This window comes from Rhinopithecus roxellana, chromosome 19, assembly GCF_007565055.1.
Source record: "Rhinopithecus roxellana isolate Shanxi Qingling chromosome 19, ASM756505v1, whole genome shotgun sequence".
NCBI lineage: Eukaryota > Metazoa > Chordata > Mammalia > Primates > Cercopithecidae > Rhinopithecus > Rhinopithecus roxellana.
This window is the reverse complement of record NC_044567.1, coordinates 65,464,724-65,489,411: the sequence shown is the minus strand read 5'-3', so window position 1 is coordinate 65,489,411 and position 24,688 is coordinate 65,464,724. Positions and strand designations below refer to the sequence as shown.

General features: G+C 43.8%; 1 protein-coding gene across 1 annotated transcript in view; it reads left to right on the top strand.

Annotated features, from left to right (window-relative positions):
- Positions 1-1,049: 1,049 nt before the first annotated feature.
- Positions 1,050-24,688, top strand: part of PIGL (phosphatidylinositol glycan anchor biosynthesis class L) — a 112,177-nt gene continuing 88,538 nt past the window's right edge. Inside the window, exons 1-2 of the mRNA XM_010387743.2 lie at positions 1,050-1,803; positions 19,461-19,560. Of these exons, the coding sequence (XP_010386045.1) occupies positions 1,569-1,803; positions 19,461-19,560 (335 nt within the window). The 5' untranslated portion in view covers positions 1,050-1,568. The remainder of the gene's footprint in view (positions 1,804-19,460; positions 19,561-24,688) is intronic.

Genomic DNA, 24,688 nt, shown 5'->3' with positions numbered 1-24,688 from the left:
CTTCCTGGGTCCCGCCGCGCCCGGTCTCCTCACGTCTCCTCTAGGCCTGGCAGCGGCGGTCTTCTCGGACAGAGACTGGGCCGGGCAGCGCCCAGCCGGATCCAGCGCGGCTGCCATCGCGCCCTGGGCTTGTGCGCCCCCCGCGAGCCAGTCTGTTCTGCGTGCCCGAGGCCTTCCCCAGGCGTGGGAAAAGGAAAAACGCCAGGCCGTGCAAGGGACCCTGCAACCCCTCGGCGGCGGGGCGGCGGCGGCCTCCTCTGTCCGGAGCTGCGGAGAGGGAAGCCGGGTCCCCCTCGTGGCTGGGAGCCGGAGGGGTGCATCTCGACCTGCCCAAGATACTTTCTAGGGCTCTGGCTGGAATTCGCAGCAAGCCCTCACTGAAATACTGGGCAAGGCCGATTTGTCCACGATGTTGCTCCTTAACCTTAAGTTACTTGCAAGAGGAGCCTGTGGCCCTCGCGACTGTTAAGTGCACTCTCAGCCTTACCCTGCTGGGAAAATGACGGTTCCTTGTGACCGCACGCATACTTTCCTTTAGAAAAGCCAGGCCCGACAGGACGCAGTGGGTCACGCTTGTAAATCCCAGCACTTTGGGAGGCCGAGGCCGGCCCATCACTTGAGGTCAGGAGTTCGAGACCAGCCTGACCAAAGTGGAGACACTCCGTCACTACTAAAAATACAAAAATTAACCGGGCGTGGTGGCGCGTGCCTGTAATCCCAGCTACTCGGGAGGCCGAAGTGGGAGAATTGCTTGAACGCGGGAGGCTGAGGTTGCAACGAGCCTAGATCGCGCCACTGCACTACAGCCTGGGCGACCAGAGCCAGATACTGACTCAAAAAAAAGAAAGAAGGGGCCGGGCGCGGTGGCTCACGCCTATAATCCGAGCACTTTGGGAGGCCTAGGCGAGCGGATCACGAGGTCAGGAGTTCGAGACCAGCCTAGTTAATATGGTGACACATCGTCTCTACTAAAAATACAAAAATTAGCAGGGCGTGGTGGCGCACGCCTATAGTCCCAGCTACTCGGGAGGCTGAGGCAGAACAGTCGCTTGAACCCGGGAGACAGAGGTTGCAGTGAGCCGAGATCGCTCCACTGCACTACAGCCTGGCCGACAGAGCCTCTCAAAAAAAAAGAAAAGCCATCCAAAAGTGAGAAGGAAAAACAAAGTTGGTGTAACTGGCTGTTTCGGAAAACTGTCATCCGGATAACGGGCTGTCTAACCCTATAATTACGAGAAAGGCCCGAGTTTTAAGAAATGAGTTCGCAAATGACTTGAAGAAGAGGAAGGCACTCTTCCTACAAGACAAGAAGTGGTAGCTTATATATAAGACGCGTCGTTTTAAAGCGATTGTACAGTGTGGTAGGACTAGGGTAGGAAACTGGACGGCATGGAGACTTCTGTGTTAAAACACAGGAGAACCCTTAACGGTAAAACCTCAAGCTTCCGGAGCATCTCGGCGAGAGGGACTTAACCGCGGAACCCAACATCCCCGGGTGCCGTTTTCCAGCCGAGTCGGGGTCAGAGGTAGCCTTTCCTACTGCGCAGGCTCAATGCTACTTACCCATAATGGAAGCAATGTGGCTCCTGTGTGTGGCGGCGGCGGTCGTGGCGTGGGGCTTCCTCTGGGTTTGGGACTCCTCAGAACGAGTGAAGAGTCGGGAGCAGGGAGGACGGCTGGGAGCCGAAAGCCGGACCCTCCTGGCCATAGCGCACCCTGACGATGAAGCCATGTTTTTTGCTCCCACAGTGCTAGGCTTGGCCCGCCTAAGGCACTGGGTGTACCTGCTCTGCTTCTCTGCAGGTAGGAGGCCATAGGAGGGGCGATGGGAGCCGGGGCTGTGAAAGGGATTTAAGTGCTAACCGATCTCAGTCGCCTTCTTCTCGAAGAGTTTTCCGTAGGGAGCTAAGTGAATACACCGAAGGTCTTACCTCTGACCCCCTCACAGGCTAGGGACAGGAGCGGCTGGCTTACCTGGTGGGTTGGGGGACGTCGGCAGCTCGCGTACTACGCTAGCAGGATTGAGGAGCAGAGGAACAGTTGCGGTTGGTTGCATTCAATACCTGCATTTCCAATGGGAACTCCACCTGTACTTGTTATTCTGTGGAACTTTTTTTTTTATTTGTAGAAGGAGCAAGAATATTGACCTTACGATATAGTACAAGAAACAATCTATACTGTATCATGCCTGCTCAATCCTTAAAGTTAACTTATAATGATAGTGAAAGACCTTCCTGCTGCCTTTAAATGCAACTTGTGCTAGTAACATGCATGTGTCAAACTGAAGAATTAGACAGATGATTACATAGAAAGTAATTTTGTAGGCAATTTTAGAGTTCACCTCCACCCAGCTTTCAGTGAAGGAACCTTTCAAATAATAGATTTTTGTTTACCATAGAGAAAAGATCAAATGACAAAGCAAATATTGACCATCAAGCTGGAATATGGTGATTATTGAACAGTTGTATAAATGAAGTAATTGAATTGTACACATACAATGGGTGAATTTTATGGTATGTCAAATTATACCTCAATAAAGCTGTTTTTTAAAATTGCCCATGACCTCTTTTCCCATTTGGTTGTGTGTCTTTCCAATTCTTTTTCTATACAGCTTCTTCACAGAAATCATATTTTATAAAATTTTGTATCATTTTTACTTAACATTACTTTTTCATTTACTTACCAAATACTTATTAAACATTTATGTGCTAGGCCTTATTCTATGCCCTAGGGATACAAAAGTGAATAGATAAGAGCAGTGTCCTCATGAAACTTAAAACATCTACCCATATTAATTAGATCTAAATGTATAGCCTGTTAAATGGCTTCATTGGGATAAATCTTAATCATCCTTTATTGTCTGTACCTTCAGAGGTTTTTTCCTAGTTTATTGCAAAGAGCAGAAAACATCTTTTATGTATTTTATATTATTTCATTAGTATTAATTTCTAAAATTGGCTGTTTTGAGGCTTTGCATGCAAAACACATTCCCAAAAACGATATGCCAATTTACTCTTTTTTTTTTTTCTTTTTTTTGAGATGGAGTCTCACTCTGTCTCCCAGGCTGGAGTGCAGTGGCACCATCTCGGCTCATTGCAACCTCCACCTCCCGGGTTCAAGTGATTCTCCTGCCTCAGCCTGCCGAGTAGCTGGGTTTACAGGCGCTTGCCACCACACCTGGCTAATGTTTGTACTTTTAGTAGAGATGGGGTTTCACCATATCAGCCAGGCTGGTCTCAAACTCCTGACCTCTAGTGATCCACCTGCCTTGGCCTCCCAAAGTGCTTGGGATTACAAGTGTGAGCCACCATGCCTGGCCTACCTATTTACATTCTTACTGACACTAATGAGAGTATCTGTCTTAATATATTACTTCCTGTAGCATTGACTGATTTTTTTATAAATTTCTTTTTTGTGTGTGTGTGTACGACAGAGTCTCGCTCTATTGCCCAGGCTGGAGTGCAGTGGCGCAATCTTGGCTCACTGCAAGTTCTGCCTCCTAGGTTCATGCCTTTCTTTCTGGGACTACAGGTGCCGCCACTACACCTGACTAATTTTTTTGTTTTTTTGTTTTTTTTAGTAGAGACGGGGTTTCACTGTGTTAGCCAGGATGGCAATTCTCCTACCTCAGCCTCTCAAATAGCTAGGACTACAGTGTACACCACATGCTGGGCTAATTTTTGTATTTTTAGTGGAGCCGAGGTTTCACCATGATGGCCAGGCTGGTCTCGAACTCCTGACAAGTGATCTGCCCACAGGTGTGAGCCACCACACCCAGCTGGCTAGCTTTTAGTTGTATTTGTATTTTATATTACAACTATAGGAGTCAAATGATAAGCTAGTTTGTTACAAGATCTTCAAGAGAAGCCTAGATTTTATTTGTAAAACATTATAGGTACTGCTCTTTAATAAACTTACCCTTATTTTCAATAGGTTCATAAAAATTTGGGACCACAATTGAAAATTTGTTCAAATAAAAAATATAGGCCGGGCATCGTGGCTCATGCCTGTAATCCAAGCACTTTGAGAGGCTGAGGCGGGCAGATCACGAGGTCAAGAGATCGAGACCATCCTGGCCAACGTATTGAAACCACGTCCCTCCTAAAAATACAAAAATTAGCTGGTTGTGGTGATCTGCGCCTATAGTCCCAGCTACTCAGAAGGCTGAAGCAGGAGAATCGCTTGAACCCGGGAGGCGGAGGTTGCAGTGAGCCGAGATCGTGCCACTGCACTCCAGCCTGGCAACAGAGGGAGACTCCGTCTCAAAATATATATATACATAGAGATATGTATACATATATATGTATAGAGAGAGAGCATGCACTTGGCACTCAATGTTTTTATTGTCTTTCATTATTTCCTCTGAATCCATTTTGTTTTTTCTTGTATGTTATTTATTCTTTATTCGTGTTTTGTTTTTTATTTTTTTATGTTATGTTATGTTATGTTATGTTATGTTATGTTATGTTATGTTATGTTATGTTATGTTATTTTGAGACGGAGTCTCACCCTGTCTCTCAGGCTGGAGTGCAGTAGTTCGATCTTGGCTCACTGCAACATCTGCCTCCTGGGTTCAAGTGATTCTCCTGCCTCAGCCTCTCGAGTAGCTGGGATTACAGGCATGCACCACCACACCCAGCCAATTTTGTATTTTTAGTAGAGACGGGGTTTCACCATGTTGTTCAGGCTGGTCTCGAACTCCTGACCTCAAGTGATTCGCTCATATCGGGCTCCCAAAGCGCTGGGATTACAGGTGTGAGCCACCGCGCCTAGCCACGTCAGGCTAATTTTTGTATTTTCAGTAGAGACAGGGTTTCACCATGATGGCCAAACTGGTCTCAAACTCCTGACCTCAGGTGATCCGCCTGCCCCGGCCTCCCAAAGTGCTGGGATTACATGCGTGAGCCACCAAGCATGGCCTGTTTGTTTATTTTATGAAACAGGGTCTTGTTCTGTCTAGAGCCTTTCCCCTCCAGACTGCACTGCCAGCTCTCATATCAGGTGACAGAGCAAGACCCTGTCTATAAAATAAACCAAACATGAATAACATACCAGAAAAAATGGTAAGTTGGATTCAGAGGAAATAATGATTACAGCGTGAGCCACTGCTCTGGGCCTAATTTTTAAAATCATTGTTTAAATTCACAAGTCATTCAAACATGTATGGATTAAACATTATTCTGCTGACTTAACATACTAATATGAAAAACAGGAAGCTATTAATTTGTAATATAATGAAAGCTATGATGTTTTGGTGGAGAAAGTACTATGGACACAAAATGGAAAAAAGCATTAAATCTCTTTTCAGGGTTTTAGATTAAGGAAATCTCCAAACTGGTTTTCTTTTGAGCTGGACTTTAAAAATAGGAGTAGATATATATAGGAAGCAAGCAGTAGTAAAGGCATCAGTAACTCTTGGATTCGCATGAATAATTCATTCTAACAAGATCTTCAGTTTAAGGGAAGGGAAGAAGCAGGGAAAAAATAATAATTGCTTTGTTATTGCTGGCTCACATCCTGTCAGCAACTCTATGAGGTAGGTACTATTGTTTTCTCCATTATACAAGTATGGGAACTGAATCACGAAGTTTAACTAACAACCGAAGTGACCAGCTACAGTGTGAAGAAGCCAGGACCCCGTGGTTTTTCTCTGTTCTAAAACCGTTACACCCAATGTGCCTCTCACATTGCCTTGTATGCCTTGTCAGTTGATGAAATATCTAAATTGATTCCCAGTGTATGTTCCAAGGAACATTAGTTCATCAAGCTACTATTTTAAAAAAAGAGGCCAGGCACACCAGTAATCCCAGCACTTTGGGAGGCCGAGGCAGGTGCATCACGTGAGGTCAGGAGTTCCAGACCAGCCTGGCCAACATGGAGAAACCCCATTTGTACTAAAAATACAAAAATTAGCCAGGTGTGGTGGCACACGCCTGTAATCCCAGCTACTTGGGAGGCTGAGACAGGAGAATCGCTTGAACCCAGTAGGCAGAGGTTGCAGTGAGCAGAGATCGTACCACTGCACTCCAGCCTGGGCAATAGACCAAGACTCCAACTCAGAAAGAATAAATAAATAAAATAAAAAGAATGCGTTGGTCAAGTTTGGAGAATAGCCAGATGTGCTATCCTTTATGTAGACGTTTACAGTCTTTATAAGAATATCAACAGCTTCGAGAAGCATTGCTGTAAAAAACTTTTACTTGGTTTAATCCAGTATTCCTCCAATTTAGGTGACCACTAAAATACCTACTAATAGATGCATCTGTTATGTAGTAGAATGTCATTGAATATATACCATAGAGAAGTAATATAATCAGTTTTGTGTTTTAGAAAGCTCATTCTTGGCCAGGCACAGTGCCTCATGCCTGTAACCCCAGAACTTTGGGAGGCTGAGGTGGGTGGATCATAAGGTCAGGAGTTCAAGACCAGCCTGGCAAACATGGTGAAACCCCATCTCTACTAAAAATACAAAAATTAGCCGGCCGTGGTGATGGATGCCTGTAATCCCAGCTACTCAGGAGGCTGAGGCAGGAGAATTGCTTGAACCCAGGAGGCCGAGTGCGGTGAGCCAAGATTGCTCCACTGCACTTCAACCTGAGCGACAGAGCTAGACTCTTGTCTCAAAAATAAAAGCTCAGTCTTGGACCAGGTGTGGTGGCTTATGCCTGTAATCCCAACACTTTGGGAGGCCAAAGTGGGAGGATCACTTGAGGCCAGGAGTTCAAGACCAACCTGGTCAACATAGTGACATCCCATCTATTTAAAAAAGAAAAAAAAAAAAAAAAAGCTCATTCTGGTGGCAATGTGGAGAATGGTTTGGAAGGAAAGATTGGAGTCAGGAAAACCAATTCAGCCCAGGCTTCTTCTCTAGACTGCACTGCCAGCTCTCATATATTAGATTTCTATGTAATTCTGGTCTGTATACTTTAGTCATTTCAACAACCCTCTCTTAATTACTGCAGCTTATAAAAGCTACACTAGGCCAGCCGTGTTGGCTCACTCCTGTAGTCACAGCACTTTGGGAGACAGAGATGGGTGGATCACTAGTTCAAGAGAGCGAGACCATCCTGGCCAACAGGGTGAAACCCTGTCTCTACTAAAAATATAAAAATTAGCTGGGCATGGTGATGTGCATCTGTAGTCCCAGCTACTCAGGAGACTGAGGCAGGAGAATCACTTGAACCTGGGAGGCGGACGTTGCAGTGAGCCAGGATTGTGCCACTGCACTCCAGCCTGGGTGACAGAGCAAGACTCCGTCTCAGGGAGAAAAAAAAAGCTACACTATATTATGGAAGCGCTATTATCTGATATGAATAGCCTTCTGATTGTTCTTCAGGATATGTTTGCTGCTGTTGACCCTTTTTTGCAAATATCTTTTTTATGTGGAGAGACAGAGCCTCACTTTGTTGCACAGACGATCTACGCTCACTGCAACCTCTGTCTCCTGGATTCAAGTGATTCCCCTGCTTCAGCCTCCCAAGTAGCTGGGACTACAGGCATGCACCACCACGCCCAGCTAATTTTTGTATTTTTAGTAGAGACAGGGTTTTGCCATGTTTGCCAGGCTGGTCTCCAACTCTTGACCTCAGGTGATCTACCCTCCTAGGCCTCCCAAAGTGCTGGGATTACGGATGAGCCACCATGCCCAGCCCCCAAATACATTTTAGAATTAGCTTGGTAATGTTCAAGGAAAAATCTTGCTGACATTTTTTTTCCCCCTTGAGACAGAGTCTCGCTCTGACGTCCAGGCTGGAGTGCAGTGGCGCGATCTCAGCTCACTGCAACCTCCGCCTCCCGGGTTCAAGCAATTCTCCTGCCTCAACCTCCCAAGTAGCTGGGACTACCAGCATGTGCCACCATGCCCGGCTAACTTTTTTGTATTTTTAGCAGAGATGGGGTTTCACTGTGTTAGCCAGGATGGTCTCGATCTGAGCTTGTGATCCACCCGCCTCAGCCTCACAAAGTGCTGGGATTACAGGCATGAGCCACATTGCACAGCGCTTGCTGGCATTTTTATTGGAATTTCACTGACTCTACTGATTAATAAAAGGAGAACTGACATTTCCAATATAAAGTCTTTCTGTCTCTGATATTATGGTATGCTTCCATTTATTATATGTTGGCCTTTTTTACTGTCTGTTAATAGTTTTATAATTAATGTCTTAAATATGTATATTGAGATGATTATGTCATTGTGTCCATTAATCTGTTCTTATGTGTAGACATTCCTTTTGCAAATATGGTCTGTTACTTTCTCATACTTCAGTATCTTCTTTAATTTCTTTAACTATATTAAACATTTATATCTGCTTTTAATAATTCCAGTTTCTGCAGTCTGTATATCTGAATCTGTTCTTTGTTCTAGTAATTCATTCTGGGTGACTTGGTTCCATGTGTATTTTGTGATTTTTTTTTTAATGTAAGCACGTTTTTTTTTTCTTTCTTTCTTTTTTTTTTTTTTTTTTTTTGAGATGGAGTCTTGCTCTGTCGCCCAGGCTGGAGTGCAGTGGCGCGATCTCGACTCACTGCAAGTTCTGCCTCCCAGGTTCACGCCATTCTCCTACCTCAGCCTACCAGGTAGCTGGAACTATAGGCACCCGCCACCATGCCCGGCTAATTTTTTGCATTTTTTTTTTTTTTTTTTTAGGTAGAGACGGGATTTCACTGTGTTGGCCAGGATGGTCTTGATCTCCTGACCTGGTGATCCACCTGCCTCAGCCTCCCAAAGTGCTGGGATTACAGGCGTCAGCCACTGCGCCCAGCCTTTTTTTTTTTTTTTTTTTTTTGCACATGTTTCTTAGAACCATATTTGTGGTAATATTTTGGTGATATGCTTTAGCTTCAGCCGGGTAGCTAAGGGCACTACTTACCTCTGATCACTCTAAAATTTTAGATTGAGATTTTTCAGGCCACAGGGTCATATAAATTCAAGGATCTAACCCAAGAACATTCATTGTGGAATGCTGTGTAACAAATTGTCTCAAAACCGTGTGGCTTAAAACCGTAATTAAATCTTTCCAGCCTGTGTGCTGGCACACACCTATAATCCTGACACTTTCTGAGGCTGAGGCAGGAGGATCGCTTAACCCAAGAGTTCAGCCTGGACAACATAGCCAGACCAGGAGAAAAAAAAAAAAAAGCCGGTCTTGGTGGCACCTGTATGTAGTCTCAGCTACTTGGGAGGCTGAGGTAGAGGAATACTTGAGCCCAGGAGTTTGTGACTACAGTGAGCTATGATGATCATGCCCTATAGACTGAGACCCTGTCTCAAAAACAAAACAAGAAAAACCAATCACCTTTTTTCTCATGGTTTCAGACAAAGTATACTTGTCTCTGCCTCACAATGTTTAGTACCTCATTTGGAGAACCCAAAGAGTAGGGACTGGAATCACCTGAATACTCGTTCACTTATATATCTGGCTGTCAGCTGGGGACTTTGCTACAGATGTCAGCCAGAACATCCACATATGGTATATCCATGTGACTTGGGCTTCCTCACAACCTGGTGGCTGAGTTCTTGGGCAAGTGTCCTAAGAAAGAACCTGTGCTAGGGATAACCATATTTCCTTTCAGGACCTATCCTTGAAAATCATGCAGTATCATAAGCCACATCCAGGTTCAAGGAGAGAATTAGATTCCACCTCCTAATGGGGAATGTAGACATTCTAGAAGTGCGTGTGGGACTAGAAATATTGCTCTCGCTACTTTTGGAAAATACAGTCTATCACACCAAGTAAAGGAGAGTATGTGGTTAGCAATTCTTAGGCGGTGACATTTTGTCTTATTTTCCCTTCTGCTAGAACCAAGCCTACAGATAGGATGTAGCCCTACCATATCTGTCTAGGGCAAGTTTTTTCCTGGTTCATCCAGAGAAGGTGTTGCCTTTTGAAGGTCCTGTCTTTATGTGGATGTCTCCTTATTTGTGTCCAAGCTTTCTCTCCTGCTCCCCTGACTTTAGGCCACCAAGGATATGCAGATGTTCACAAAGTGTTCTGGGTCAGCCCCATAATACCTCTCAGGATTCATGTCTTCCTATTGTTTTAGTCCATCAAGGATATCCCTTATGTTCCTGCTAGTTAAACCATGCATTCCAGAACATGTTTGCCTTTTATCTCACGTGTTCAAGTGTTCATCCTGAGGGTTTCTCTGCATATCTGATTTGCCATGTTGCCTAAATAGAACTTATGAGGTTATTTTTAATATTGCTTTTTTTTTAGACAGAGTCTCCCTCTGTCACCTAGGCTGGAGTGCAGTGGCACGATCTCAGCTCACTGCAACCTCCACCTCCTGGTTTCAAGTGATTCTCCTGCCTCACCTTCCCGAGTAGCTGGGATTACAGGCACGCGCCACCCTCATAACCAGCTAATTTTGGTATTTTTGTAGAGCCAGGATTTGGCCAGGGTGGTCTCAAATTCCTGACCTCAAGTGATCCACCCGCCTTGGCCTCCTAAAGTGCTGGGATGACAGGCATGAGCCACCATGTCAGGCTTTAATATTGCTTTTAATCATTAATAATTCTTCAAAGTTTTTTTTTTTTTTTTTTTTTTTGGAGACGGAGTCTGGCTCTGTCGCCCAGGCTGGAGTGCAGTGATGCAATCTCGGTTCACCACAACCTCTGCCTCCCAGGTTCAAGCAGTTCTCCTGCCTCAGCCTCCCAAGTTGCTGGGACTACAGGCGCACACCACCACGCCCGGCTAATTTTTTGTATTTTAGTAGAGACGGGGCTTCGCCATGTTGCACAGGCTGGTCTCAAACTCCTGAGCTCAGGCAATCTGCCCGCCTCGGCCTCCCAGAGTGCTAGGATTACAGGCGTGAGCCACCGCACCTGACCCAAAGTTTTTCATATTGAGATATATTTAGATCTAGCCTCAAAGTGTTAGTCTTGTCTTTCTAACTCTGTTCTTTCCAACTCAATATCTTTGGAATTTTTTTAAAATATGATTTTAAGTATTGACTGCATCCTGTAAAGAATGGAATAGACTGGGGCTGGCCACTGTGACTCAGGCCTGTAATCCCAGCACTTTGGCAGGCTGAGGTGGGTGAATCACTTGACGCCAAGAGTTCAAGACCAGCCTGGCCAACATGGCGAAACTCCGTCTCTACTAAGAATACAAAAATTAGCCAGGTGTGGTGGCACAAGCCAGTATTCCCAGCTATTCAGGAGGCCGAGGCAGGAGAATCACTTGAACCTGGGAGGTGGAGGTTACAGTGAACAAGATTATGCCACTGCACTCTAGCCTACAAGGCAGAGCAAGACCCTGTCTCAAAAAAAAAAGAATGAAATGGGCAGTGGCTCATGCCTGTAATGTCAGCACTTTGAGGCCAAGGCAGGACAATCACTTGAGCCCAGCAGTTCAAGACCAGCCTGGGCAACATAGTGAGACATCGTCTCTGAAAAAAAAAAAAAAAAAAAAACTAGCCGAGCATGGTGGCGTGTGCCTGGGGTCTCAGCTACTCGGGAAGCTGAGATGGGAGGATAGCTTGAGCCAGAGGTTAAGACTGCATTGAGCTGTGATAGCACCACTGCACTCCAGCCTGGGTGACAAAAGAAAAAAAAAAGTGGAATAAATTAGTAATGGAATAAATTGTTCTCAAACTCCTGATCTCAAGTGATCCATCCACCTTGGCCTCCCAAAGTGCTAGGATTATAGGCGTGAGCCACCACACCCGGTGAAAGGTAGCAATTTCTTTTTTTTTTTGAGATGGAGTCTTGCTCTGTCACCCAGGCTGGGGTGCAGTGGCCGGATCTCAGCTCACTGCAAGCTCCGCCTCCTGGGTTTCCGCCATTCTCCTGCCTCAGCCTCCCAAGTAGCTGGGACTACAGGCGCCCGCCACCTCGCCCGGCTAGTTTTTTTTTTGTAATGTTTAGTAGAGACGGGGTTTCACCGTGTTAGCCAGGATGGTCTCGATCTCCTGACCTCGTGATCCGCCCGTCTCGGCCTCCCAAAGTGCTGGGATTACAGGCTTGAGCCACCACCGCGCCGGGCCGAAAGGTAGCAATTTCATTAGTAAGAGTCGATATGAATGTAATCCTTTTGGGAATAATGAGAAATGACACTACTCGCAAGTATGGCTATATTGGCTGATAATATCATGTGACAGTGTTTCTTGATCTGCAGAGATATGTGCTCAGTTTTCTTCTTAAATTTTTTTTTTTTTTTTTTTTTTTTTTTTGAGACGGAGTCTCGCTCTGTTGCCCAGGCTAGAGTGCAGTGGCCGGATCTCAACTCACTGCAAGCTCCACCTCCCGGGTTCACACCATTCTCCTGCCTCAGCCTCCCAAGTAGCTGGGACTACAGGCGCCCGCCACCTCGCCCGGCTAGTTTTTTTGTTCGTTTGTTTGTTTGTATTTTTAGTAGAGACGGGGTTTCACCGTGTTAGCCAGGATGGTCTCGATCTCCTGACCTCGTGATCCGCCCGTCTCGGCCTCCCAAAGTGCTGGGATTACAGGCCTGAGCCACCGCACCCGGCCTCTTCTTAATTTTCTTTTCTTTTTTTTTTTAATTTGAGACGGAGTTTTCCTCTTGTTGCCCAGGCTAGAGTACAATGGCATGATCTCAGTTCACTGCAACTTCTGCCTCCCAAATTCAAGCTATTCTCCTGCCTCAGCCTCCCGAGTGACTGGGATTACAGGCATGCGCCACCACGCCCGGCTGATTTTGTATTTTTAGTAGAGACAGGGTTTCTCCATGTTGGTCAGACTGGTCTCGAACTCCTGACCTCAGGTGATCCGCCCACTTTGGCCCCCCAAAGTTTGGGATTACAGGTGTGAGCCACTGCGCCCGGCCTTTTTAATTTTTTTATCTTAATGATCCTTTAAAAAGTTGTTGAAGAATTTTAAAGACAATTTCTGTTTTATAGGGATAACGCCTGTAATCCCAGCAATTTCATAATTGAAAGATTTTATTCATTGAGAATCCAGTTTTTAATATTACTTAAATTGTGTTAAGACATACATAACAAGAACTTACCATTTTAAACTTTTTTTTTTAGATGGAGTTTCACTCTTGTTGCCCAGGCTAGAGTGCCATGGCGTGATCTCGGCTCACTGCAACCTCCGCCTCCTAGGTTCAAGCAATTCTCCTGCCTCACCCTTCTGAGTAGCTAGGATTACAGGTGCCCACCACCATGCCCAGCTAATTTTTTATATTTTTATTAGAGACAGGGTTTCACCATGTTGGCCAGGCTTGTCTTGAACTCCTGACCTCAGGTGATCTACCTGTCTCGGCCTCCCAGAGTACTAGGATTACAGGCATGAACCACTGCGCCTGGCAATTTTAAACACTTTAAGTGTTCAATTCCATGGCAGTAAGCACTTTCATAGTATTATGTAACCATGACCACTATTTCATCATCCCAAATAGAAACTCTACACCCATTTAGCATACCTTATCCCCTCCTCTCCCCAGCCTCTGGTAACCACCATTATTTCTATATCTATGAATTTGTCTATTCTAGGTAACTTGAATAAGTGGAATCATATAATAATTGTTATTTTATGCCTAGCTTATGTTAATTAACATACTGTTTTCAAAGTTCATCCATATGGTGGCATGTATCAGAACTTCATTTCTGGTTGAGCTCAGTGACTCACACCTGTAATCCCAGCACTTTGGGAGGCCAAAGTGGAAGGATCCCTTGAGACCAGGAGTTCAAGACCAGTCTGGGCAGCATAGTGAGATTTCGTCTTTACAAAAAATAAAAATAAAAAAATTAGCCAAGCTGGGTGGCAAGTGCCTGTAGTCCCAGCTACTTGGGAGGCTGAAGTGGGAGAATCCCTTAAATCCAGGAGGTCAAAGCTGCAGTAAGTTTTGATCAGTCTGCTGCATTCTGGCCTGGGTGACAGAGCAAGTCCCTGTCTCAAAAAAAAAAAACTTCATTTCTTTTTATGGCTTTATTATTCCGTTGTATCTATATATATACACACTACATTTTGTTTATCATTCATCTAATGATAGGCACTTGGTTATTTCCAATTTGGGGCTATTAGGAATAATGCTTCTATGGACATCGGTGTACAAGTATTGATTTGAGTACCAGTTTTCCTTTTTTTTTTTTTGAGTATAATTGCTGAGACATATGGTAATTCTATATTTAATTTTTTTGAGAATTGACAAACTGTTTTCTGCAGCAACTGTACAGTTTTACATTCCCACCAGCAATTAACTATGGTTCCAGTTTCTCCACATCTTTGTCAACATTTGTAATTTTCCATTTTTTGGACTATAGTCATCCTAGTAAGTGTGCAGTGATGATGTCACATTGTGGTTTTTATTTTCATTTCCCTAATGACTAATAATGATGAGCATCTTTTCACATGCTTATTGGCCATCTATATATCTTCGTTAGAGAATACCTGTTCAAGTCTTTTGCCCATTTTCTGATTCTAGTTTCATTTTTAAGTCATAATTTCTTTGTTTTTTTGAGACGGAGTCTCGCTCTGTTGCCAGGCTATAGTGCAGTGGCATGATCTCGGCTCACTGCAACCTCCACCTCCTGAGTTCAAGAGATTCTCTGCCTTAACCTCTTGAGTAGCTGGGAATATAGGTACCTGCCACCATGCCCAGCTAATTTTTTTATTTTTAGTAGAGATGGGATTTCACTATGTTGGCCAGGATGGTCTCAATCTCTTGACCTCGTGATCCGCCCGCCTCGGCCTCCCAAAGTGCTGGGATTACATACGTGAGGCACTGCGCCCGGCCAAGTCATGATTTCTTAGACTGGGTTCTGTGGACATATCCTAACAGAAGGGGATCCAGCTCTCTTAGTTTCAGCTTCCTTTGGGAACCCAGGCCTCTGGGCTCCAGTAACACTACCTCCTTCCTTCACCTCACCAACCAAGGGTTGGTAGTCACTTCTAGCTATCTCTGAACTCTGGATTACTTCACTGTTTTGTTTGACCCTTAGATCCTCCAACAGTTATGTGTCAAAATCTTTGCATTAAATTCTTGCTGTTGTAACTATTTGATGTGGTTTCTGTTACCCTGGATAGATCTTGACATAGCATCTAAATTCCCTCGTTTTATAGGGGAAGAAACTTGTACCATTTTGTCTTCCAAATACATTTTAGAATTACTTGGTCATGTTAAAGGAAAAACCTTGCAGCTATTCCTTCCCATAACATACTTCTCAGTCGTAACTAGCAATCTAGCAGTCATAATCACTTTTTGAGTTGGAGTCTCACTCTGTTACCAGGCTGGAGTGCAGTGGCACAATCTCAGCTCACTGCAACTTCTGCTTTCTGGGTTCAAGCATTTCTCCTGCCTCAGCCTCCCAAGTAATTATGGGCTGGGATTACAGGCCTGAGCCACCGCGCCCAGCCTCATAATCACATTTAATACAAAGTAAAGTCACATTGTAAAGACGCAAATTTTACATCACAATGTATAAAAGTAAAACTTTTTTAAATAATAAAGAAATTAAAGAATTTCTCCAAATTCACATAGTTAGTAAAAGACCAGATAGTGTTGGGACCATGATGCCTTCATGCCCAGTCCACTTCTTGTTCTAACAAATTAAAACTTCCCAGGTTGGAGTGGGAGAGGAGCTTTTTTTCCTTTATTATTTATTTTTTTGGGGGGTAGAGAGAGGTCTTGCTATATTCCCCATCCTGGTCTTAAATTCCTGGCCTCAAACAATGTTCTCACCTTCCACAGTGGTGGAAGCTGGGATTACAGGCATGAGCCAGCTTCTTACTGATTTATTTTCTTTTTCTTTTTTTTTTGTTTGAGACACAGGGTCTCACACTGTCATCCAGGCTATAGTACAGTGGTGTGGTCATGGTTCACTATAGCCTGGAACTTCCAGGCTTAAGCAGCCTCCCGAGTAGGTCAGACTACAGGCGTGAACCACCATGCCCAGCTAGTTTTTAAAATTTTTCTTTTGTAAAGACACTATGTTGACCAGGCTGGTTTTGAACTCCTTGCCTCAAGTGATCCTCTTGCCACAGCCTTCCAAAGTGCTGGGACACTTTGCCACTATGCCCAGCTTTGATTTTTTTTTAACCGTATAAATCTATTACCTATTTAGAATAAATTAATTTTAAATTTTTTAAGTAAAATAAAAATGTTTACCTTTATAAATTATAATGTATACATTTGAGTCTTTACAAAATGTCTTTACTTTGTATTAAATGTGATTATGATTGCTAGTTATGACTGAGAAGTATGTTATGGGAAGACTACTAAGCATACAATTGTGCATGAGCTTATACACACACGCATAATGTAGTTCTACATCTAGAAATTACATTAATTTTATCATTTTCTGTTTCCTAGAATAATGGTCTCAAAACTCTTTGGTCACATTTTCCTATCGGTAAAAAATGTTGAGCATATACTCCCATTATATGTATATGTATTTACAATATATCATAAGTATATGGACTAATGTGTACATTAAAAACACTAACAAAAACTTACATTTATAAAAAACAAAGTAAACAAATTAGGGGGAGATGGCCGAGCACTGTGGTTCACTCCTGTAATCCCTTCAGTTTGGGAGGCCGAGGTGGGTGGATCACCTGAGGTCAGGAGTTCAAGACCAGCCTGGCCAACATAATGAAATCCTGTCTCTACTAAAAATACAAAAATTAGCCAGGCGTGGTGGCAGGCACCTGTAAACCCAGCTACTCAGGAGGCTGAGGCAAGAGAGTCACTTGCACCCGGGAGGCAGAGGTTGCAGTGAACTGAGATCACACCACTGTACTCCAGCCTGGACAATAAGAGCAAAACTCTGTCTCAAAAAAAAAAAAAGAAAAGAAAAGAAAAGAAAATTAGGGGGAGACATCCTAATGCTTTTCCTCCACCACCCCCAAAAGATTATTTTGTGCATCCCAGGATGCACCCATCTTACTTGGACATTGTTCTAGAATGTATCAGTTAAAAGCTGCTGAAGGATCTCAGACATGTATTCTGTTGAAGTGCCTACATGTTCACCAAACTTATTGAAAACAGTTAAAATGGTCCTTGACTTCAACTTCCAGAACTGTTATAAGTTCCTTAGTTCAAACACAAAGCAATAAAACTGGCCCCAATAAAACACATTAGCCTCAATTCTAAGCAGTTTCTCATAACCATAATCATAGACTAATGTGCACAGCCTTTGAACTTAGCAATTGCAATACTAACGTACATGAGACTATCACCAAAAATCAAGTCATCTAGGGAGCAAAAAAATGGGAGAGGGTATGTATAGAGATTTGAGGGAAACCCAAAATATACACAAAATGTTTTCTTTTCTTTTCTTTTCTTTTTTTTTTTTTTTAAGACGGAGTCTTGCTCTGTCACCCAGGCTGGAGTGCAGTGGCTGGATCTCAGCTCACTGCAAGCTCCGCCTCCCAGGTTCACGCCATTTTCCTGCCTCAGCCTCCCGAGTAGCTGGGACTACAGGCGCCTGCCACCTCGCCCGGCTAGTTTTTTGTATTTTTTAGTAGAGATGGGGTTTCACCGTGTTAGCCAGGATGGTCTTGATCTTGTGACCTTGTGATCCACCCGTCTCAGCCTCCCAAAGTGCTGGGATTACAGGCTTGAGCCACCGCACCCGGCCACAAAATGTTTATGACAAAAAAAAAACAAGAAAAAACAAGAAAAAAGGTATGATGAGGACAATACAAAACTAAGCCTGTTTGCCAGGCGCAGTGGCTCACACTTGTAAACCCAGCACTTTGGGAGGCTGAGGCAAGTGGAGCACAAGGTCAGAAGTTCGAGACCAGTCTGGGCAACATGGTGAAAACCCATCTCAATTAAAAATACAAAAATCAGCCGGGCGTGGTGGAGGGTGCCTGTAATCCCAACTACTGAGCTGAGGCAGGAGAAGCGCTTGAACTCTGGAAGCAGAGGTTGCAGTGAGCCGAAATCACTGTATTCCAGCCGGGGCAACAGAGCAAGACTCTAAAAAAAAAAATAGCCATTATCCCCACTTAACTGGTGAAGAAACTGTGGCTCAAGAAAGTTAAGTAACTTGCACAAATCAGACCTGCAATTATTTATTGGAGAGTTGAATTAACAGGTGCATTAGCTGGACATTAGTTGAATTAACAGGTGCATTAGCTGAATTAACAGGTGCATTAGCTGCACAAATCAGACCTGCAATTATTTATTGGAGAGTTGAATTAACAGGTGCATTGCTCAAAATGAGTCCAACTTAGGTGATACCAAAATGTCACTGTATTATTATTTGTAAGAATACAGAAGAGTTTTATTTACCAGAACTATTTTTAGGGAATATAGTATATGTTTTGGGAAAATAAAGAATATATGTTGTTTGGGGTGCCAATGGGATAAAGATCCCCTTGGGGTATGCTGGATAGCTGGCTGTGAAATTCTTCAAAAGAGGATGCTTTCCGTGTATCTGCACATTTTCCTGTAATACTCAAGAGTAGCAGCCTCGGCCGGGCGCGGTGGCTCAAGCCTGTAATCCCAGCACTTTGGGAGGCCGAGACGGGCGGATCACGAGGTCAGGAGATCGAGACCATCCTGGCTAACACGGTGAAACCCCGTCTCTACTAAAAATACAAAAACTAGCCGGGCGAGGTGGCGGGCGCCTGTAGTCCCAGCTACTCGGGAGGCTGAGGCAGGAGAATGGCGTAAACCCGGGAGGCGGAGCTTGCAGTGAGCTGAGATCTGGCCATTGCACTCCACTCCGGGCGACAGAGCGAGACTCCGCCTCAAAAAAAAAAAAAAAAAAAGAGTAGCAGCCTCTATTTTCTTTTTCTGTACCAACAAGAATGAGCTTGGAAAGCTTCATCCTTTTTTTTTTTTTTTTTGAGACGGAGTCTCCCTCTGTCGCCCGGGCTGGAGTGCAGTGGCCGGATCTCAGCTCACTGCAAGCTCCGCCTCCCGGGTTTACGCCATTCTCCTGCCTCAGCCTCCCGAGTAGCTGGGACTACAGGCGCCCGCCACCTCGCCCGGCTAGTTTTTTGTATTTTTTTTTTAGTAGAGACGGGGTTTCACCATGTTAGCCAGGATGGTCTCGATCTCGTGATCCGCCCGCCTCGGCCTCCCAAAGTGCTGGGATTACAGGCTTGAGCCACCGCGCCCGGCCCAGAAAGCTTCATCCTTAAATCAATGTTAAACAGTTATTTGAGGGCTGGCAATGAAGAGGGGGCCCCAGTTGTTCTCAGTGGTCATACATGGGTTGATCCTAAATCTGCTTAACTTCAAAGTTAGTACCCTTGGCTGTGTACCATGCTGCCTCTAGCATGTGACTGAAATGCAGTCAGAAAGATAGGTAGATAAATACAAAGATGGGAAAGAATTGTGAATGGTGGTTCTAAAGATTGTGCTACTGGTAGTCTTCTCACAGGAGTATCTTGGTGTTGTGTTTTCTTAAACTTTGTATCATAATCACACATTTTCAGGCAGCTTAAATTCTTCAAGGAACAAAAGCATGATAAGAATGAGTGAATAGATAGGTCCCACTGTTAAAAAAATCTACCACTGTATATTTGTTATCCTCAGGAAATTACTACAATCAAGGAGAGACTCGTAAGAAAGAACTTTTGCAGAGCTGTGATGTTTTGGGGATTCCACTCTCCAGAGTGATGATTATTGACAGCAGGTAATATATCTTTTAACAATGTAGAAATTTATTGGCAATAAATATGCAGTGATATACTCAAAAGACACACAAAAAACTAATGTGAGTGGCTTAGAACATCTTGTATGAAAGTCTAGGGCTCAGTGTTATGGTTCACCCCTGTAATCCCAGCACTTTGGGATACCGAGGTGGGCGGATCCCTTGAGGTGAGGAGTTTGAGACCAGCCTGGCCAACATGGTGAAACCCCCTCTCTACTAAAATACAAAAATTAGCTGGGCATGGTGGCACACGCCTGTAATCCCAGCTACTCAAGAGGCTGAGGCAGGAGAATCACTTGAACCCAGGAGGCGGAGGTTGCAGTGAGCCGAGATCAAGCCGTTGTACTTCAGCCTGGGCAACAGAGTGAGACTTCATCTCAAAAAAAAAAAAAAGAAAAGTCTACATAAAATAACTTCATGGCAGCACACGGTGGCTCACGCCTGTAATCCCAGCACTTTAGGAGGCCCAGGTGGGCAGGTCACCTCAGGTCAGGAGTTCGAGACCAGCCTGGCCAACATGGTAAAACCCCACGTCTACTAAAAATACAAAAATTAGCCGGGCTTGTTGGCACACACCTGTAATCGCAGCTACTTGGGAAGCTGAGGCAGAAGAATCACTTGAACCTGGGAGGCAGAGATTGCAGTGAGCCAAGATCACACCGTTGCACTTTAGCCTTGGCAAAAAAGGAAGACTCCATCTCAAAAAATAATAATAATAATAATAATAATAATAATAATAATAATAATAATAAAACTTCACATTTGTTTTTAAATGACAGTGTGATTGAAATAAATTTTCTTTCAATCTTTCAAACAAAACTTCTGTTTGGATTTTTTTTCCTGACATGGCTACTTCTCTTTACATCTACAGCTTTAAAAAGTTTTAGTATAAATTTCAAAAACACACAAAAGTATAAAGAACAGTATCATAAACTCCCATGTGCCCATTACCTAAACCCACTGATTAGCTAGACTTTACTATACAGTGCTTGTTTCTTCAGCTATCCCTAACTTAACATCTTTTGTGTATGCAAAGCATTTTAAAGAAAACTCCAGCCATCAGGTTTTTTACCCCTAGGTACCTAGGTCTGCATCTTTTAAGAAGATGGGACACTTTTCACCTAGCTACAGACAGCCATTATCTTTACATCTAACAATATTAACAATAACAGTAATTCTTTGGTGTCCACCAACACCCAGTCCATATCAGAATTTCTTCAGGTAGCTCAAAAATTTCCTTTTACACTTGGTTTACTCAAATCAGGATCTCGACAAGGACCACACATTATAGTTAGTTGATATACTGCATTTAATTCCCCTTTTCTCCAAATCAGTGGATTTGTTGAAGAAACTGAATTATATTGTCATACAGAATGCCCTACATTCTGGATTTATCTGTTTGTTTCCTGTATGTCTAAGTTCTTTTCTTTTCTTTCTTTCTTTTTTTTTTTTTTTTGAGACTGAGTCTCACTCTGTCACACCCAGGCTGGAGTGCAGTGGTGCCATCTCAGCTCACTGAAACCTCCGCCTCCTGGATTCAAGCGATTCTCCCCCCTCAGTCTCCCGAGTAGTTGGGATTACAGGCATCCACCACCATGCCTGGCTAATTTTTTATATTTTTGGTAGAGATGGGGTTTCACCATATTGGCCAGGCTTGTCTTGAACTCCTGACCTCAGGTGATCCACCCGCCTTGGCCTACCAAAGTGCTGTGATTATAGCCATGAGCTACCACGCCTGGTCTTTTTTTTTTTTTTTTTTTTTTTTTTTTGCACACAACAAATCAGATTTGGGTCTAAATTTTTGGGGGGCAAGAATATTTCATAGGCTGTACTATGTACTTTGCAGCTTATCAGGAGACATGTACTATCTGATAGACCTATAGTGAATCTACAATTGATCAGCAAGTTCAGATGGCAATGATTCCCTTTATTTTAAAGGCCCCCATCAACCTTTCATATGTTCTCATGCCTATTGCCTGAATCATTAATTACCTAGAAGTTGCAAAATGCTGTTTCCAATTGTCTCACATATTCTATGTGTACTAGCTATAATTCTTTTGTAAAAACAGAATCTTCACTATTAATTAAGTTACACTTCTATGTATAATAATCTGAAACAAAAAAAAACAGGATAGGTGCTTAATTTTTTCCCTTTAATTGACATTTTTCGGAATAAAGAGTTGATACGCTGTACACCTACAGTCGTGATCTATTGTTTGTTTGTTTCTTGAATGGGGAGGAAGCTTAACTTTCATTAGGAAATTACATGTTTTTATGTATTCGGTGTTTCAGGTTCAGTCATAATGTTCTTTAATACTAAATTGTCTCGTGTTTGGCCAGAGAGTCTCTTCATGTTGGCTTTTAGATCCTTTTCATATGACCTCTTTGTCTTTTATGATTTCCTTCCTTTCTTTCAAGTACAGTGAGACTTTCCAGTACAATCTTGTATACTTTCCTGCTCCAATTCTGAAATCAGCCATTTGTCCAAAGAGCCTTTGTTTGTCTTAGTAGGGAATGGTATTTAGAGGCCGTAACCAGCATAGTAGGAGTGTTCATTGCTATAGTGTTATTTATTTATTTTTTTAGACGGAGTCTTGCTCTGTTGCCCAGGCTGGAGTGCAGTGGTGCGATCTTGGCTCACTGTAGCCTCTGACTCCCAGGTTCCAGCGAGTTTCCTGTTTCAGCCTCACCATATTGGTTTCAGCCAATATGGTGAAACCCCACCTCTACTAAAAATACAAAAAATTAGCCTGAGTAGCTGGGATTACAGGTGCACGCCACCACACCCAGCTAATTTTTGTATTTTTAGTAGAGACAGGGTTTCACCATGTTGGTCAGGCTAGTCTCGAACTCCTGACCTCAGGTGATCCGCCTGCCTCAGACTCCGAAAGTGTTGGGATTATAGGCATGAGCCACCACACCTGGCTGCTATAGTGTTATTATTTCTCATTGCTACTTGACCTTTATAGTGGACAGAGCTAGGATGTGTGTTTTTTGTGTGCTTTTGGCTTTATTAGAGACAGGATCTCACTGTTACCCAGGGTGGAGTGAACTGGCGTGATCACACTTCACTGTAGCCTTGAACTCCTGGGTTCAGGCAATCCTCCTGTATCAGCCTCCCGAGTAACTGGGACTATAGGCACTTACCACCACACCTGGCTAATTTTTTTTTTTTTTTTTTTTTTGAGATGGAGTCTTGCTCTGTTGCTCAGGCTGGAGTGCAGTGGTGCGATCTCAGCTCACTGCAGCCTCCACCACCTGAGCTAAAGTGATTCTCCTGCCTCAGCCTCCCAAGTAGCTGGGATTATAGGCACACTCCACTGTGTCTGGCTAATTTTTGTATCTTTAGTAGAGAAGGGGTTTTGCCATGTTGGCCAGGCTGGCTTTGAACTCTTGACCTCAAGTGATTCACCCTCCTCAGCCTCCCAAAGTGCTGGGATTACAGGCGCGAGCCACCATGCCTGGCCTATTTTTTTTTTAAGGAAAAAAAAATTGGAAATATATACAGATGATTACAATTCAAAGTTAATATTTCAGGGGTTTTGTTTAACATCATGGATATTTACAATGGAATCACTAGTTGGGTGAAGTGGCTCCAAGCACTTTGGGAGGCCGAGGTGGACAGATTGCTTGAGCCTAGGAGTTTGACACCAGCCTGGGCAATGTGGTGAAACCCTGTCTCTATTAAAAATACAAAAAATTAGCTGGGCGTGGTGGCATGCCCGAAATCCCAGCTACTTGGGTGACTGAGGTGAGAGGATCACCTGAACCCATAAGGTGGAGGCTGCAGTGAGCCAAGATCGTGCTCACTGAACTCCAGCCTGGATAACAGAGTGAGATCCTGTCTCAAAAGCAAAAAAAAAAAAAAAAAAATTGAATCTCTTTTCTGTCACACTGAAAGTCCTTTCCAAGAACATGAACATAATTACTTATTTTCTTCTTTAATCTTTGCAAGAATTTCAGGGCCAGGTGCAGTGGCTGACGCCTGTAATCCCAGCACTTTGGGAGACCAAGGTGGGTGGATCACGAGGTCAGGAGTTCGAGACCAACCTGGCCAACATGGTGAAACTCCGTCTTTACTAAAAATACAAAAATTAGCTAGGCATGGAGGCACGTGCCTATAATCCCAGCTACTCGGGAGGCTGAGGCAGGAGAATCGCTTGAACCCAGGAGGCAGAGGTTGCAGTGAGCTGAGATCGTGCCATTGCACTCCAGCCTGGGCGACAGGACGAGACTCCATCTCAAAAAAAGAAAAAAAATAAATAATTTCATAAAACATGAAAGAAGGGGCTGGTATTATAGTATTATGTATACTCAGAACAGTAAATACTCAAAACTAATACTAAATACATTATGACTTGATTATGATGCTTGCAATTTACTTTAAGATAATTCAGAAAAAAATAAATACCTATATAGATTAACCCCAAATGACAAAATATTAACCTTAGTGAAAGGTACCAGAGCGTTTCTTTTTTTTCGTTGTTTTTTTTTTTTTTTTTTTTTTTTGAGACGGGGTCTTGATCTGTCACCTAGGCTGCAGTGCAGTGGTGTGATCTCAGCTCACTGCAACCTCCACCTCCCATGCTCAAGCCATTCTCCTGCCTCAGCCTCTCGAGTAGCTGGGATTACAGGCTCCCACCACTGCGCCCAGCTAATTTTTGTATTTTTAGTAAGACAGGGTTGCCAGGCGCCGTGGCTTACACCTGTAATACTGGCACTTTGGGAGGCCGAGGTGGGCAGATCACAAGGTCAGGAGTTCTAGACCATCCTGACCAACATGGTGAAACCCCGTCTCTACTAAAAATAAAAAAATTAGCTAGGCGTGGTGGTATGTGCCTGTAATCCCAGCTACTCATGAGGCTGAGGCAGGAGAACTGCTTGAACCCAGGAGGTGGAGGCTGCAGTGAGCCGAGATCACGCCACTGCACTCCAGCCTGGTATGACAGAGTGAGACTCCATCTTAAAAAAAAAAAAAAAAAAAGTTGGGGTTTTGCCATGTTGGCCAGGTTGGTCTTGAACTCCTGACCTCAGATGATCCATCCGCCTTGGCCTCCCAAAGTGCTGGGATTACAGGCCTGAGCCACCTTGCCTGACCTGAAAATTTAGC